Below are 15,632 nucleotides of genomic sequence, written 5' to 3'. Positions count from 1 at the left end.
GAGCTAACATTTGTTAAACTCGGGCAGTAGCTTACAGATCTCGGACTAGTATTTTTGTAACCTTTGATCTTTGATCTAGAAAGTCCATGTGACTTGGTTGACAACGAGTTGAGAATCGCAGCGTAGTCTTACCTGTCTTGCCCCGTATTAAGTGATAGCTTTAACCCTGCAATTACGGCGTCATACTCGGCCTCATTGTTAGTCATGTCTGGGCATCTTATGGACTGGCGAATCACTTTGCTTGTCAGAACTTCGAGCATGAGGCCCAGTCTGGACCTTGACGCGTTAGAAGCGCCAGATGTGTATCGGACCTAGAGGTCATGTGTTTTGGGAGAAGAGTGGGAAGCTTCTTTTTCGACTTCGGGCATTATTTTTGCGCTGAAATTGGCGACGAAGTTAGCAAGAACATGTGACTTTATCGCTATTTGCAGTTGATGTGTGATATTATGCTCACTTAGTTCTATGGCCCATTTGGCCAACCTGCCCAATAGATCGGGTTTACGTAAAATATTTCTTAAGGGGAAGGTCGTGACTACTGAGATAGGGTGGCTCTGAAAGTAGGGTTTAAGCTTTTGTGAAGCTACGACCAAGGCCAGGGTAATTTTTCGAGGTGAGGGTACCTCGTCTCGGCATCAACTAGTGTTTTGCTAATGTAATAGATGGGAGACTGCGTAACTTTATTTTCTCGGACCAGGATTGCGCTCACAGCTACTTCAGATACAACAAGGTAGACAAGGAGGCGCTCCTGCGGTTCTAGTTTTGAAAGCAATGGTGGCGACGACCAGTAAGCCTTTAACTCCTTCAGGGATTGGGTGCACTTAGAGGTCCATTGGAGGTCGTTATCCTTTTTAAGTACGCCAAAGAATTTGTGGCCCTATCAGATGATCGCACAATGAACCTTGAAAGGGCGGCGATACGGTCAGTCAACCTTTAAACCTATTTTTTGGTGGCCAAGTGCTCTGGTATACCTTCGATGGCTTTGATTTGGTCGAGGTTGACCTCGATACCTCACTGTGACACTAGGAAGCCCAAGAATTTTCCTGAAGCCACACCGAATACACACTTTTTGGGGTTTAGTTTCATTCCGTGTTGCCTGAGTATATTGAAGGTTTCTCTTAAGTGATCGATGTGGTCTTCTTTCCTTTTGGATTTGACCAATATGTTGTCTATGTAGACTTCCATCATTTTACCGAGTTGATTTTTGAACATCTTTGTTAATTACCTTTGGTACGTTGCTCCTACATTTTTCAGTACGAAGGGCATGACTCTGTAGCAGTACGTCCCTTGATGGGTGATGAAAGTAGTTTTCTCCTGATCTTCTCTTCCATGAGGATCTAATTATAGCCTAAGTAGGCATCCAAAAACTCAGTAGTTCATGCTCGGTCGTCGAGTCGATGAGTTGGTCGAGATGAGGTAATGGAAATGAATCTTTGGGGCATGCTTTGTTAAAATCTATACAGACCATGCACATTCGCCACTTTCCATTTTTCTTTTTCACCATGACCGCATGGCGACCCATTAAGGGTATTTTGACTCCCTGATGGAGCTGTTTCCCAATAATTTTTCGACCTCTTCGCATACTGCATCGTTGATTGGGGAGTTGAACTTATGTTGGACCAACCTCACTGGGGGGTAGAGTGGGTCGACGTTCATATTGTGCGTGGAAATTTTCTTCGGGATACCTCGCATATCTGCATGGCTAAAAGCAAACAAGTCCGCATTAATAGTTAAGAATTGACAAAATTTACTTGGTTCTTGAAGCTTGCAGCCGATGTAAGCTTTCTTGCTGTGGTCGTTGCCATCTAATTGAATAGGGTCGAAGTCTTCTGTGGTCAATTATGCGACTCCGAATGTATCTGGGTCTTTTATGACATCCTCATCCGACCTCGACCTAGTTGATTGCTATGCCTCTTTGTCTTAGTCCTTCATTTGTTGAGTGATCGTACAGTCTAGAGCAATGCGGTAGCATTCCTGGGATGGGCGATGTTCCCCTCGTATACTGAATATTCCCCATGGAGTTGGGAATTTAATGACTTGGTACAAGCTGTAGGGGATGGCTTTCATGGTGTGTATACATGGTCGCCCTATTATGACGTTGTATATTGTGTCTTGGTTCATGATATGGAATGTGGTTTCCAGAGTGACTCCACCGACTAAGACGGGAAGCATGATCTCGCTGGATGTTCGCTCAACTGCATTGTTAAAACCCGTTTGTTGATGCAATGCGGCACTATCTTATCCTCGAGTTTCATTTGTGCAAGTACTCGAGGTTGGATAATGCATGCACCACTTCTATCGTCTGCCATAATACGTCTTACATCGGTATCTAAAATTTGTAAAGTGATAACAAGGGCATCATAGTGAGGGAAAGCCAAACCGTTGGTATCCCACTTATCGAAGATGATACTTTCTTCGCGTTTGTCATACCGTTCATGGGTGATTGACCATTTGAGCTTGTGGGTTGTGGTGAATTTCACACTGTTGATAGAGGCGTCATCGCGTCGCCAATGATCATGTGGATGGTGCGCGTTAGCGAGGGCGGTTTTGGTGGTCCTTGATGTTGTTCATGTCCTCTGGAAAAATTGGTCCTTTCGCAGTCGCTCAACAACACTTTGAGGTGTCCCTGTCGTAGCATGTTTACAACCTCTTGCCTTAGAGTGATGCAATCCTCGGTTTTGTGTCCTCGCATTTGGTGGAATTCGCATAGGGCATCTGATTTTTTGGTATTCGGGTCTGACCTCATCTTTTGTGGCCACTTCACCTTAGGTCCGAGCTTCTCTAAAGCGTAGACTACTTCTATAGGTGATGCACATAAATTGTGAGCAGATAACAAATAGGGCATACCTCTTTCTTTCCGGTGAGACCATGTCCTTGATCTGGGCGGGCCCTCTTCGTGACTGGAGGGAGGCGCAATGGAACTTCTGACATATGGTAGATGTCGTTCCCAGTTAGTTGTGGAGCTACTAGGTCCCTCATGATATCATTTCTTCGGTCTTTTCTGGATTCGGCTTGTACCGAGGTCAATCGATAAGTCAGGCCATTGAGGTCGTCCTCGTTTGCTCGGACCTCGACGCAATATACGTTATGTATTTCATCCCAAGTAGTTGGGGGGTACTTCATAAGTTGTCTTAATAATTTTCTAGTTGCCTTTGAACCATTTCTGCTCAGCCCGTTCTAGAAAGCTGCAACCGCCATCCCCTCCGATACATTCGGCAAGGTCATCCTTACTCGGTTGAAACAGGCAAGGAAGTCTCTCAATCGCTTTCCCGAAGACTATTTGATGGCAAATATGTCTTTTACTCTTGCTTCGACCTTTTTGGCCCCAACATGGTCCGTTACAAACTTGCTGGCCATCTCTTTGAAGGTCTCGATGGAACGTGCAAGTAGTTCTGAATACCATGTTAATGCACCTCCCATGAGGGTTTCACCGAATTTCTTCAACAAAATGGAGGATACTTGTCCCTTGGAGATATCATTGCCTTTCACAGCGGTGATGTAATGAGTTACATCGTCTTCGGGATCGGTCATACCATCATATATTTTCAGGTAGGGAGGCATCTTGAAGGTCTTTGGTATGGCATAAGGGCGGCGTCATCGCTATATGGCTGCTCGACGAACCGACCAACATATCTCTTTGGCAAGAGCTTTGGGGCACCTAGTATCTTATCGACCATTTCCTGGTGTTCTCTCATTTGGTCCCGAAATGTTTTGTTCTCGTTCTCCGTTTTCTCCATCCTTTTCAAAATGGTTGCGAGGGTGTCGTCACCTGCACTGTTAATAATGTTGTGAGTAATACCTATAGCTGAAGGAGGGAACTGGTCGCGCTGCTTGTCCGCTGGAGGTATAACACAAGTTCTTGCATTTTCTGCAACAGTGTCCTGAGCAGGCATATAGAGGATGTTGGTTAGCATGTCAGTTAGCCAAGCCTTGAGGAGCTTTTTTACTGCTGGTGGCGTCTCTTCCACTACGGACGTGGAAGCTCCTTTACCGAGAGATTTTGTGATGCTATAGTAAGGAGGAGGTGATCCGCCTCGTTTGGAGGAGGCGTTGGGCGTTATATCCTCGTCCTCTGTTTCAGAAATCTCATTGATGGTGTTCAAGAGGTTGGTTGTGTGGTTGCCCATTGTCCTGGTTCTTTCTTCATTGTTACCTGCCATATTAGATCTATGCGTACAAAAGAAAGGAGATCATGTTCGTGTCCTTTTTTTTACGTTAACAGTTCGTGTTGGTTATAGATCTAGAGGAAATTAAAAACTTTAACTAAGAAATTCCCACATACGGCGCCAAATTGTTTGACCAAAAATGTATAACTTTCGGTTAAACCTTATATTTATGTAATGATGGGTCAAACTTAGTTAATAATAATATTCCTCAACGTAGATATTGAAAATACGGACTATATAGGGTTGATTCAGTGGAAGTTAATGATATTGCGCATTAAATATTCTCAAAGCATGAGCAATAATGGAGGAATAACTAGCAATAAATAACAATAAGTGGTATTTAAGTAAATAGAAGGAACGAATCAATCAATAATGAATGAATTAGATGATTGTTGCTTCTGACAATGATGCGTGACAGATAAATCCTAGAATGTTCGAAATATCCGGATCTGACGGAAAAATGTGGAATAACATATGTAAGAATGTCAATGAAAAGGCAATACTTGTATCTTTGTTAGAGAGAGAGGAAGAAACTTCATCTGAATAGTGTTCTTATCAAAAGAATATCACATGCCCTATCCCATTATCTCTTTTTCTATTTATACAAGATATGTCTCTAACATACCCTAATAGTACAAATGAAGAGAATATTCATAATATCCTATTTCAAACACTAGTCGTTACTGTTCTTTACGCAATGCTCGACCTCGATCATGGTTGACATCTCGGCCATGAATCTTGCTGCTTCCTGGTCGACCTCGCCCGACTTTTTCTTTAATGTCATATTATGCTAAATATCCTTGGGGCAGATTTTGGCCTATACACTTACAAAATGAAATCAAAATCTCCACAGTAATGTATTCGCCGTTTCACAGTTGCTCTACTGATACTCGTAACGCAAAATTTAAATTTACGACAAAAAGCGCTGGCATGCGTACTGCGTAAACTGATAGTATTCCCTAAATAGCGGTGCACCTATTATATTTTGGATTTACTGTTCTAATTCCCTATAACCAAAGCCAACTTGCTCAATTCTGGAGCTTTGACAAGAGGGAAAACAAATTTATTTGAGCTCCCATTCGGGAGCATATCCTACATCTTTCGACTTTTTAACCTTATTCGTTGCTCCATAATTTATTCATTTCTTTATAAAAATCATAAAAGAGTTCATTTTTTACGAGGTAAAATAGGAAGCAATAATTACGAGAAAAAGAAAAAAAAAAAAAGGGGGGGGGGGGGGGGGGGATGGAAAGGGTGGAGATTTAGGGAGGATTCGTTCCAAAAAAACACAAAGAATAGTAGTGAAAACAAACGTAGTTTTCTTGTCAAGCATTCTATTGATTGGACCATCAGCAGAATGCGCCTCTTTTAAGACATGCATAATGAAACTACGGGGGTTGCCCTGCACGTCTGCAACTTCATCTCTCGAAATAAACTACTACACTTTTTATGCTTTCATTCTTTGATTGGAAAAAAAGATGGAGAAACATCGAAAATATCCGACTTGAGTCAAGCTGAAGAAGATTTAACGCATCTCAATCACACGACGGTGGGCTATCTTGATCAACATTAGGCCGTAATTTATCAGCGATGTGAATATTTGACACTTGAAAGTTGAAAGAATAGATTTCACGCTTTAATACTGAATCTTGCTTTCCTACCCTTTTATGCTCTTTTTCTCCCCTTCGTTATGTAATTCCTGTCAGCTCCTCGATAGATGAATTCTTCTATGGTTTCGTAAAGATAAGAATATGTTCAACATAAGAGGATAAGGCGCAAATGAAAAACAAGGATTCAAAATGCAGGAAACTCATTAATTTGCACAATGAACTGAACAAGTTAGTTTCAGCACTTTTGCAAGTACTTCCCAGCATGAAGCACCTCCTATACACGCACACAGCAGAGGAAAAGATCATAAAAATGACTGCATTTTGTGTATAAATCTACATTATTGAAAGAGATTTACTACAAAGACCAATAAATACAGATTGCGATACCCTAAAAAAACAATCATAAAAAGTTGGAAGGACCATAGCGGTGGCTTCTAACCAATCCCAGCACATACGAATACCACAAAGCAAAACATGAATGAAGACCCTGCATCTCAATGAGCACTAACAAGGAACGGATGCTGGCAGACACTGCACTCTATCGTTTCTGATCCAGAAGCTGGGACTTCAACCTGCAATTTAACTGGCATTAAATACTCTCCTACCAGAGGTTGCTGGTTAATATTATAAAAAGTTTTGACAATGGGAACAAAGGTAAAACAGTATTTGCATATCATGTTTTACCACACTTCATGAAATATGGAAGTGCAAATTTCACTCCAACTTTTTCAGCATTTAGAAGTTCTAGAAGGTATGACCTCACGTTTATCCTGTGTTGGCATATTCCATCAGTTCCAAGTTATAAAATCAACAAATCTCTTCTTTTTTATAAGATTATAAAATCTACAATTCTACAAATCTCAGCAGTACTCCTTTCTTTGTTCCTTTCTCCCCTCCATTTGGCTAATTTAGTAAAAATTATATGTTTGAGTAGATTCTTTAATTTCTTAGGGGTCTAGCCAGACAGGACAACATGAAACCACCTTGTGAAGTATTTAGAATAAAAAAGAACGATTGAGATAGAAACATTGGGAATTTCGTCTAAACAGAATGGAGCTATTAAGTTATGTAGAGTGTAAATCAATCCTTTAGGTTCAATTATAATACAAATAGGAAAAGAGTTCTCGCATATAATGTTAAACCTGCAAATGGACAGTGCAAGTCGGACATGCAACCTCTCTCATCCTTCTGGAAACCTGTGATGTATGACCTGAAAATAATATATATGTTTGGTTCAGGGAAAGAAAAATCACCAATAGAGCCGCCATAGAAATTTTGCAAACCAATTCCAGATAGCATTGGTTGTGCAACTATGTTATTTGAATTGAAAAAGAAATTGCCTCACAGTGGCTAATACCTGTTGATGTCTTCCGCTTTTTGTCCATCTCCTCCTGTCATAAAAGTCAATCAGAGATATTAGCACTAAATGCTTAAGATGCAACCACAAAAGATTACATTAAAAAATTAAACTGTCAGCCAAAGATGCAACTGCAACCAGATGCTTGGTAAAACACACAAACTCATGATTTTCTGCTTGCTTATATCATATATCCTATTTTTCTAATTAAATAGGATATATGATGTATGGTTATCCTTCTATAACAGAAACTGCTGATGTACCATGAATTGTCAAACTACGCTTTCAATAATCTATCTCAAAAACACACTTTTCTCAGCAAAAATAAATAATGACAGAACCTTGAAGTACATATTTACCTGGAGTCTTTTCGCAAGGTCTACATGACTTGGCAATGCAGCCACTCTAACCGCTGCTTTAGCATTGCTGAGCCTCTGAGTTACCTCAGCCTGCAAAATGAGAAGCAACATTAAGAATACTGGAAACATTATCGAGCTCAATGCATCTTTTGAGAATACCGCTTAAAGGCTCTTATGGCCAACAATAAACAAATAAATGCAAACATACAGAGGATCAACATGTTGAACATTGATAATAACTATAAACAAATGTAAACATAGAAAAGCATTGTCACCAAAGAGTGGCAAAGCTTCGGATAATACATACAGTAAAGATCAGACATTAAGATGGCAAAATTCATAAAAACGAAAGTTTAACGCCTCATTTTTTTTAACATTTCCTTAGTTTTAAGCCGGCTGACGGAAGTAGAACAATAAAATGGGTATTGTCAATTTTCCCAACAAAAAACATGTGACCAAGGGTTACAGCAATAGATCTATCTTGACAGCTGAGAATCTGAGAAAGAGGAAGATCACATATGTTAGTTTTGTATGTGCCATTGTGCAAATGGAGGTGACACTAATAAAGGTAAATAGGGTAGTTCATGAGGAGGAGGTAGAAGGGCGATAGTTCGTTTCTATGAGCATTTGTTTACAGAGGAGCACGATTGTTACAAGCATAGCACGTGTAAACCTGACACTAGACTGATACTAATGTTGCTTCAGATCTGGTCCATTCAGTCCAGAGTGAAAGACCTTAACGACTCACCCACAGAATGTGTTAAGACTGAGGTATAAAGAATGAGCATGGACAAACACAATCAATTTGGGAAAGAATAAGGGAAAGTCCTACAACAAAATGTTATCAGTAGGAGGCGAGTTATTTCTGCAAAAGAGCAATTTCTTCAATGGCAGTGGAAAATACTGTTAAAGCTCCATTCCGGCTTAGAGCTAACAGAACCGAGAGAGCTTGACACTGTCGTCAACTGAGAGCTCGTTCCACCAAAATTATAAGGAAATAAGGAATAGTCAATGCAGAAAACAATTGGGAAAAATATCCTATGTGCTGGAAAAGAGTGTTAAGAGAAATAAGAATGCCACTTAGAGAAAATCATAGGTGAGGAAATCATAATATTAATTTCCAGGCATACCATGCATCGGTCACAAACTCGAACTGGTTGTGCATCTTCATCTGAAGTCAAAGCAGTTCTACCTTGAGTGCATTTGTCACAGAAAATATCCCCACAATTTCTGCAGTGGTGCTGTCAAAGTCACAAATTTATAGGAGTACGAGTGAAAAAAATCGAACAGGCAAATACAAGATGCAAATGTGGCATGTACACACTAAAACTTATGATGCCCGGACTCTCCAAGAATGTCTACAAGTGCATATCAGATCCTCCAAGAGTAGTGCATTTTTGGAGGATCTGAAACCGGTGCGGCATCATTTTGGAGAGTGCACGCAACATAGACTAAAACTGTTACAATAAATGCTCACCCTTCGTACAAAAGCACCAAAGTCGGTCCCACAAGCAGTACACTTTCGAACTGCTTCGTCAGGAACCTGCAAGAAAAACAAAACGGGGCTAAAGAGAAAAAAGACGAGTTGCCAATTTTAAATCCTTGCACAAGTTTCATTCAGCAGAAATAGAAGGAAATTCTGCAACTAAAGAGTAAAGAAATAAATAGCCGTTGAATTATATCTAACCCAGTGATCTTTCTCTTCATTGAGGGGTCTCATCAACTTAATCCAATCAAAACCTTTCTTCTTCTCGGCAGCTGACTCAGATCCCTTGATTGAGTCTGAAGGCCTACTACTCTCGCCCATTTCCTTGACCTAAACACCATAATACCAGCCTGAGTACATGCTTATGACTAGTTTAGAAGAAATATTGAAACAATGAGCAAATGTAACAAATACGATTGACAGCAAAGAGAAGGATCATAGAAAACCAATTTCAGGAGCTCAAAATCATGATTATATCTAAATCCTAAGCCAACAAGATTAGAACACCAGCTAAAACTATAACAGAAAAATTATTGAACCTTAAAACCTAATGTTGTCTATAGTGGTTGCTCGACTAGAAGAACATGAATCAATTATGAATCTTATAAAATCAGTAAGAAGGGCAGTGGCTACCAGCCATATATACTTAATAATAACTGAATTCTTCTAATTAAAACCCCAGTTGTTCTTCGTCATGGATGAGAATTTATGGAGAAGCACCAAGAGGTGCAACCTGCAGTCTTGATTCTTCAATAGATTTCTGTACATCTACAAAGTAAAAAAGCCAATGCCGGCATGATTATGTTCCGGAAGTTGAAATTAGATATTTCCATTGCAATTTGATTATTATAGTATTATATTCATATGTTTTTGTGATCAAGTAAATGAAGTTTCACTGATAATGCATCAAGAGGAAGTGAAGATTATTCAATTTCCCTAACTTGTATGCTCACACGCTTTTTTCTTCAAGCCCATGAACCTTGTTTGCTTTTTGCTGCTCCATTCTACTTTCTTTGCTAAATGTATTCGAGCATTATATATGAAGCTGCACATGTTATTTTGTTGCTTCCTCCTACTCATGAACCACACACCAACCATCACTTGGCAAGTCTAAAATTGATACCAGATACGGAATCGAACAAATCAACCTACTTCTACAACTTCATATTGGAATAGCCACTTCCCCGGTCTGAGTACTCTTGGAGTTTGTGCACGTATGTCCGTGACCCTGTACAATACTTTCAATGTTTCAGCGTCTGAATGCCAGAAACTTAACCAACAAATCTGTTGATTTCTCCCAATTTCACTCCATACAAGCCTCTCGTATGTCAACCATTCTAATACTCTCCTGCACCCTCCCTCACTTACCTAAAATAGTCCACAAAGTTCCGCATCAGTTCCCCAAGCCAATTAAACTTAGAGCCTTTCTGCCTCTCATCCTCAAAACTGTTTATCCAAGTGGCTTACTAGACTATGTCATCCCTGATATGTCAGAAGTCCAGCTCAACTGGTAGATAACAGCAAAAACAGAAGCTTCTATCGTAAAAATCAAGAAGAACTAAGTTTTAGATGACCGTCAATCGTTTTAGGTATGAGCTTAGACACTTCTTTCAGAGTCATTCTTATAATTATCAGAGCATGAGAATCCTATTTGGCCATGTAAAGTGGACTACATGCATCAAGATGGAGCAGCAATGCAGAAAGTAGAGACAATGTCAAATAAAAATATCCCACGTTCTCTTTGAATCTAATATGATACCAAGTCAGAAAAAGAAAAGTAAAAGGGTGTAATCATATATTGAAAGATATGACTTAAAAGAAAAGCATACACAGGGATGCTAACAAAACCTTTTACTAAATAGATCTCTTAACCTGAATACTTGCTGCTGTCACTGCGTCCAGGATATTGTTCGTGGTATAACTATTTGATTTCAGCCTGATACGTTTAGGTTCAACGTCAACAGAAGTTTTGGCCCAAAATGCAAATATATACGAATCCAACACCTGACATTGAAAATATAAGAGATTAACTTAATTCAGAAGAAAGATGCTTAACAGAATCAATAAGCACAACACAATAAATTTACCTCCATTCTTGTCACGTTTTCAAGTGAATATATCCTCAGAGTTCGGCTAGTCGCAGGATCAAGTATGCGAATTCCATCTAGACCAATCTGAAAAAAGATTCTTTCTCAATCAAAACTCATAACAACTAAACAAGTACTAATTGTCAAAAGGAACATAAATAAATTAACATAAACAAGCAGGCAAAGTGATTACTAACTACAAGACCCAAAGTCAGGCCCTTTTCTCATCCAAAGATTCACAAATATAAAAAATGCTACAGTATTCAAACCTGACAGAGCACATCCATGTCGGACTGACCAAAGCCTTCGGATAAAAGCTTCACACGAAACTTCAAAACACCACCTGATACATCATGTTGGTCCTCAATCTTAGGTGTTGCTTTCACAATTTTCGGAGTACTCGCAGGTCCCTGTTGCTCCCTCCCACTTGAAACATCGATAGGCCTTCCGTAATCATCAAACATCACCCCCGCAGAACTTGATTGTGATTGATTTCCACCATACGACTCCTCTTTCTTCCCATTATACTTGTAAACACCACCATCATACAATCCCTGGTCTCCATACGAACCATAATTGGCTTTATTCTCAAACGAATTACCATAATTAGCATTATTCTCAAACGAATTGCCATAATTAGTCCCTGTGGGGGCACCAAATGAGGTCGATGAATAAGGAGTTGACGAATTCAATGAATTGTAATTAGGAGGATTTGGTGTCTGATAATTAGCCCCTGGGGCAGAAAAATCATAACTCACAGGCGTTTGATTTTGATCGTAAGGGTAATAGTTCGGTTGTGGAGCGTCGAGGTGAGGGAAACCGTAGGACGATTGAGAGCTGGGGTTTGAAGGGTACGGAGCAGGTGGATTTGGGGCATGATCGGCAGAAGGCTGAGGATACGGCGGGTAGGAGGAGGCGTAGTTGGAGTAATCGCCGGAAGCAACCGGCGGAGCTGAGGCGAATTGGCCGGGGACGGTGGGCGGGGTATAGGGAGGATCAGCGGGAGTAGAGCTAGGGTTAGGGTTAGGGTTCTGAAAGTGAGGCTGGTAATATTGGTAATAAGGAGAGCTAACGTCGCCGTGTTGCATATCGGAGAATTTTAATGACTGATCGGAGAAGATAAGGATTTGAACGGTGATTGATCGATTGATTGGTTTTGAGAATAATATGTATTTATTTAAGAAATAATATGTTAATTTTATTGTAATAATTGAGTTGGGATGAAAGATTTGGGTGTGGAAGAATGTAGAAGGGAAGGAAAGTTCGTCGACAGTGAGGAAGGGAGGAATCGGGAAAAGGCTTGTTGACAAGGGAAGGTGGGTATCTTCGATTTGGATACAAGATGGGCTGGGTATACAATTGTTTGGTAGTTATTGGTGGATTTAGGTCTTCCTGTACCTTATTACTCTTCATATTTAAGGTCAGAGATAATTACATTTAGTATACTAAATTATTATTTATATACTATAATTTAAAACATGGATATAATTAATGGGACATTTATTTTAGGCATAATTATAGGACCGTATATTCTCACGTTTCACTTTCCTTTCAGCTCAACCCCTCCCCACCTTTTACCTTTACCGTAACCCCCCCACGTTTTACCTTTACCCTTCACTCCCCCATGTTTTCTTCAGTTTTCTTCTATACAAAACAAAAGTTACTCACGTTCTTCATTTTTCTCAATTTAATTTCACCAAATATTGAAGTTAAACCATGAAGAACATCAAATCTCCCAAAAAAATACATAAAAGATCTACAGTATGTGATATCCCCTCTTTCGATTTAGGTGTTTTAACATCAAAATCACCACAAAAATAAGTAAAATCTACGCAATGGAACCTACTACTCACAGTTCATCTCCTAGACAAATCCGTACCGAAATGCGAACAAAGAAGATGCACGATGTAGATGCTGGAGGAAGTGCTACACCAGGCGGCAAACAACTCAAAAGAAAGGGGAAAGAGGTATGTGTAGATGACGACTTTGTTGAAGATGTCCCTAAAATTCCAACAGTTAAAAAACTCAAGTTGCCTCCTGCTTCCACAAAACAAAAAACGAAGAAACAGTCCAAAGAGCTCCCAAAATTGGTTCAGAAAAAAAATTTGGTGAAGGTAAACATTTAGTATTTTCGTTTCCATTTTTTTAGTTTTGTTTTGGATGTAAAAATCTCTGTTTTAAGTGTTTTGGTAAATTGTAGATTAGTTGTCTTAATTTTCTAGATTTTTTGTAGTTGTGGTTTAAAACACGGATATAATTGTAGTTATTTTGTAGTCGTGTTGTAGTTATATTGTCCTTAGCTTTTAAATTTTGAAACAAAGTTGTAGCTACTTTTTGCTTCCTGCATTTTTGTAGATAATGTTTATATGTGTAGATGTCTTGTATGTTTTTGTAGTTATATGTGTGGGTTGGTGTATTTTTTTGAAGCGGATTTGTATGTATTTTTTCTCCCTGATTTTTTTTAGCAATAAGTGTAGTTATATGTAGATATTATTTATATTAATGCTTAATTTCTATGCAGTTTACTAATGTGAAATAATTTATCATTTTGTGCAGAATGGACATTATTTTGCCCCACATAATGTAAATTATGGTGTGCTTAGATTCCACACTTTGTGTGATCCTAGCATTCCTAGCCAGATAAAAGAGTTATTGTCTCCAAATGCTTTAAAGCTTTTTAAAAACACTTGTTTTGGTTACTTACTGTCTCTCCCCTCCATTTGCATGCAAAATCAAACTATTCATCTTCTGATGAAGTATGAACTGTCTAAGTCTAATGAATCATTTTTTTCAGTCCACTTGAAGGGGGGAAAATTGAATTTTGCCTTGAGAGAGTTTGGTTTAATTACTGGTTTAAATTGTGTGAATAAGTTTACAGATTATGGATATACTTCTAGTTATGTTAGCAAGTTAATGAATAACTATTTTCCTAACAAAAAAAGAGTAGAGAAGTGGTATTTGAAAAACATAGTAACAAATAGATCTTGGGTAAACGATGAGGATGCAGTCAAGTTGTGCATTCTTTATCTTTTGGAATTTTTTGTTTGCCCTTCTGACAAAGATCATGTGTCTTTTATAGACCATTTTAGGTTCTATTTGGTAGAGTCTGTTAATTTTGAGTCATACCCATGGGGTATTAAATCGTTCAATCAGGTTATGGAATCTGTTAGGCATCGTCTAAATCCTCGTGTACATTCTTATCTCATACGGGGATGCTCATTAGCCTTGCAAGTGTGGCTTTATGAGTGTTGCTCGACCGTCAGCATGGAGCTTGCTACGAGGTGTTCTGACTCAATACCTCGCATATTAAGATGGTCAGCTACTAAGGGCAGATTTGGTTAACTGCCTTTGAAGAGAAGATGATCAAGCCTGAGTGGATTAAGGTATTTTTTTCATTTTTTTATGTTCCTACATTTACCTTCATAATATCTACATTTAGACTATATTTTTTTGTCTTAGTGGAACTAACTGTTTTTTTTCATGATTCAGTTCACAAGCATGACTGAATCTGGAGAAGAGATTGGAGTGCTTACTCTGCCAAACAAGATTGAGTATGAAGATGAACAAGGTGCACAATCATCAGAGGTTCCAAATGCTGATTCTCCAACATTGGAACCCAAACATACAGACTGTCAAGAGGACAAGGAATCTGTGGCTATGAAGCTCAGGGAGCTAGAAAAGGGAATTAAGTAGGTAAAATTATTAACTACAATATATTTACATATTTGCTACAATTTATCTACATTGCATAACATTGTTGTTAAATTGTAGTATAACTGTATCAATTTGGAGACAATTGTATAAACAATACTGCCTCGTACATAATTAAACTAAATTGTAATTTATTTGAATAAAATTACCAACTAACTATATTTTTAACTTTTAGGTTGATGGAAAGTTAGAGGATTTTAGGAAGGATGTATTTAAGGAACTCCATGACCTTCGAGTGTTTATAGATGATTCTATGAAGAGGGTTTTGAATTTGATAAACAGGAGATATGATGTGGATGAGGCAAAGGTAAGAGTTGATATATATTTATATGCCAAAACAAATTATGACATTTTAAAAAATATAATCAAACTAACATAAAATCTTTAGTTTGCTGGTAGTTCAACCAAAAACAATGACCAAAAACAAGGAGTGAACCACCAGCAATTTTCGTTCAATCTTGGTGATCAAGTGCATGCAAGCACAAGCAACACAAGTATCTACAAAATACATACAAATATATACACTTATTATAAAACTTTATAGAACTGAGTTTTATTATTCACAATTTATCTACAACTTCCTACATGTATCTGCAACTTTCAAGGCACCATTATCTATTACTTTTTTACCTATTTTTTTTTTATATAAATTGAAGCTGCAGTTTGTCCAGGACATGTTGACTTATATGGAGAATTTCAAGAAACAGCTGAGGTAGAACTAGCAGGTATAATATCATACTGTCATTCAGAACAAATAATTGTTCTTTATACAATTTTACATTCCCTGTTAAGTAAGTATTGTTTTTTGTAACAGATATTGAAGATATCAATGCACAGTCCCCAATTCACGGAGTGACTG

General features: G+C 38.6%; 1 protein-coding gene across 1 annotated transcript; it reads right to left on the bottom strand.

The window, feature by feature from the left end:
- Nucleotides 1-5,956: 5,956 nt before the first annotated feature.
- Nucleotides 5,957-12,471, bottom strand: LOC107828852 (protein FREE1). The gene is made up of 10 exons (XM_016656234.2): nucleotides 11,332-12,471; nucleotides 11,063-11,149; nucleotides 10,848-10,979; nucleotides 9,177-9,305; nucleotides 8,967-9,032; nucleotides 8,620-8,730; nucleotides 7,490-7,579; nucleotides 7,131-7,164; nucleotides 6,916-6,983; nucleotides 5,957-6,345 (listed from the first exon to the last, which is right to left on the bottom strand). The coding sequence occupies exons 1-10, from the start codon at nucleotides 12,148-12,150 to the stop codon at nucleotides 6,268-6,270; spliced, it is 1,614 nt and encodes a 537-aa protein (XP_016511720.1). The 5' UTR covers nucleotides 12,151-12,471; the 3' UTR covers nucleotides 5,957-6,267.
- Nucleotides 12,472-15,632: the final 3,161 nt, after the last annotated feature.

This window comes from Nicotiana tabacum, chromosome 3 (assembly GCF_000715075.1).
Source record: "Nicotiana tabacum cultivar K326 chromosome 3, ASM71507v2, whole genome shotgun sequence".
NCBI lineage: Eukaryota > Viridiplantae > Streptophyta > Magnoliopsida > Solanales > Solanaceae > Nicotiana > Nicotiana tabacum.
Note: the sequence above shows the minus strand (reverse complement) of the source record. Positions and strands in the feature narration are given on the sequence as shown.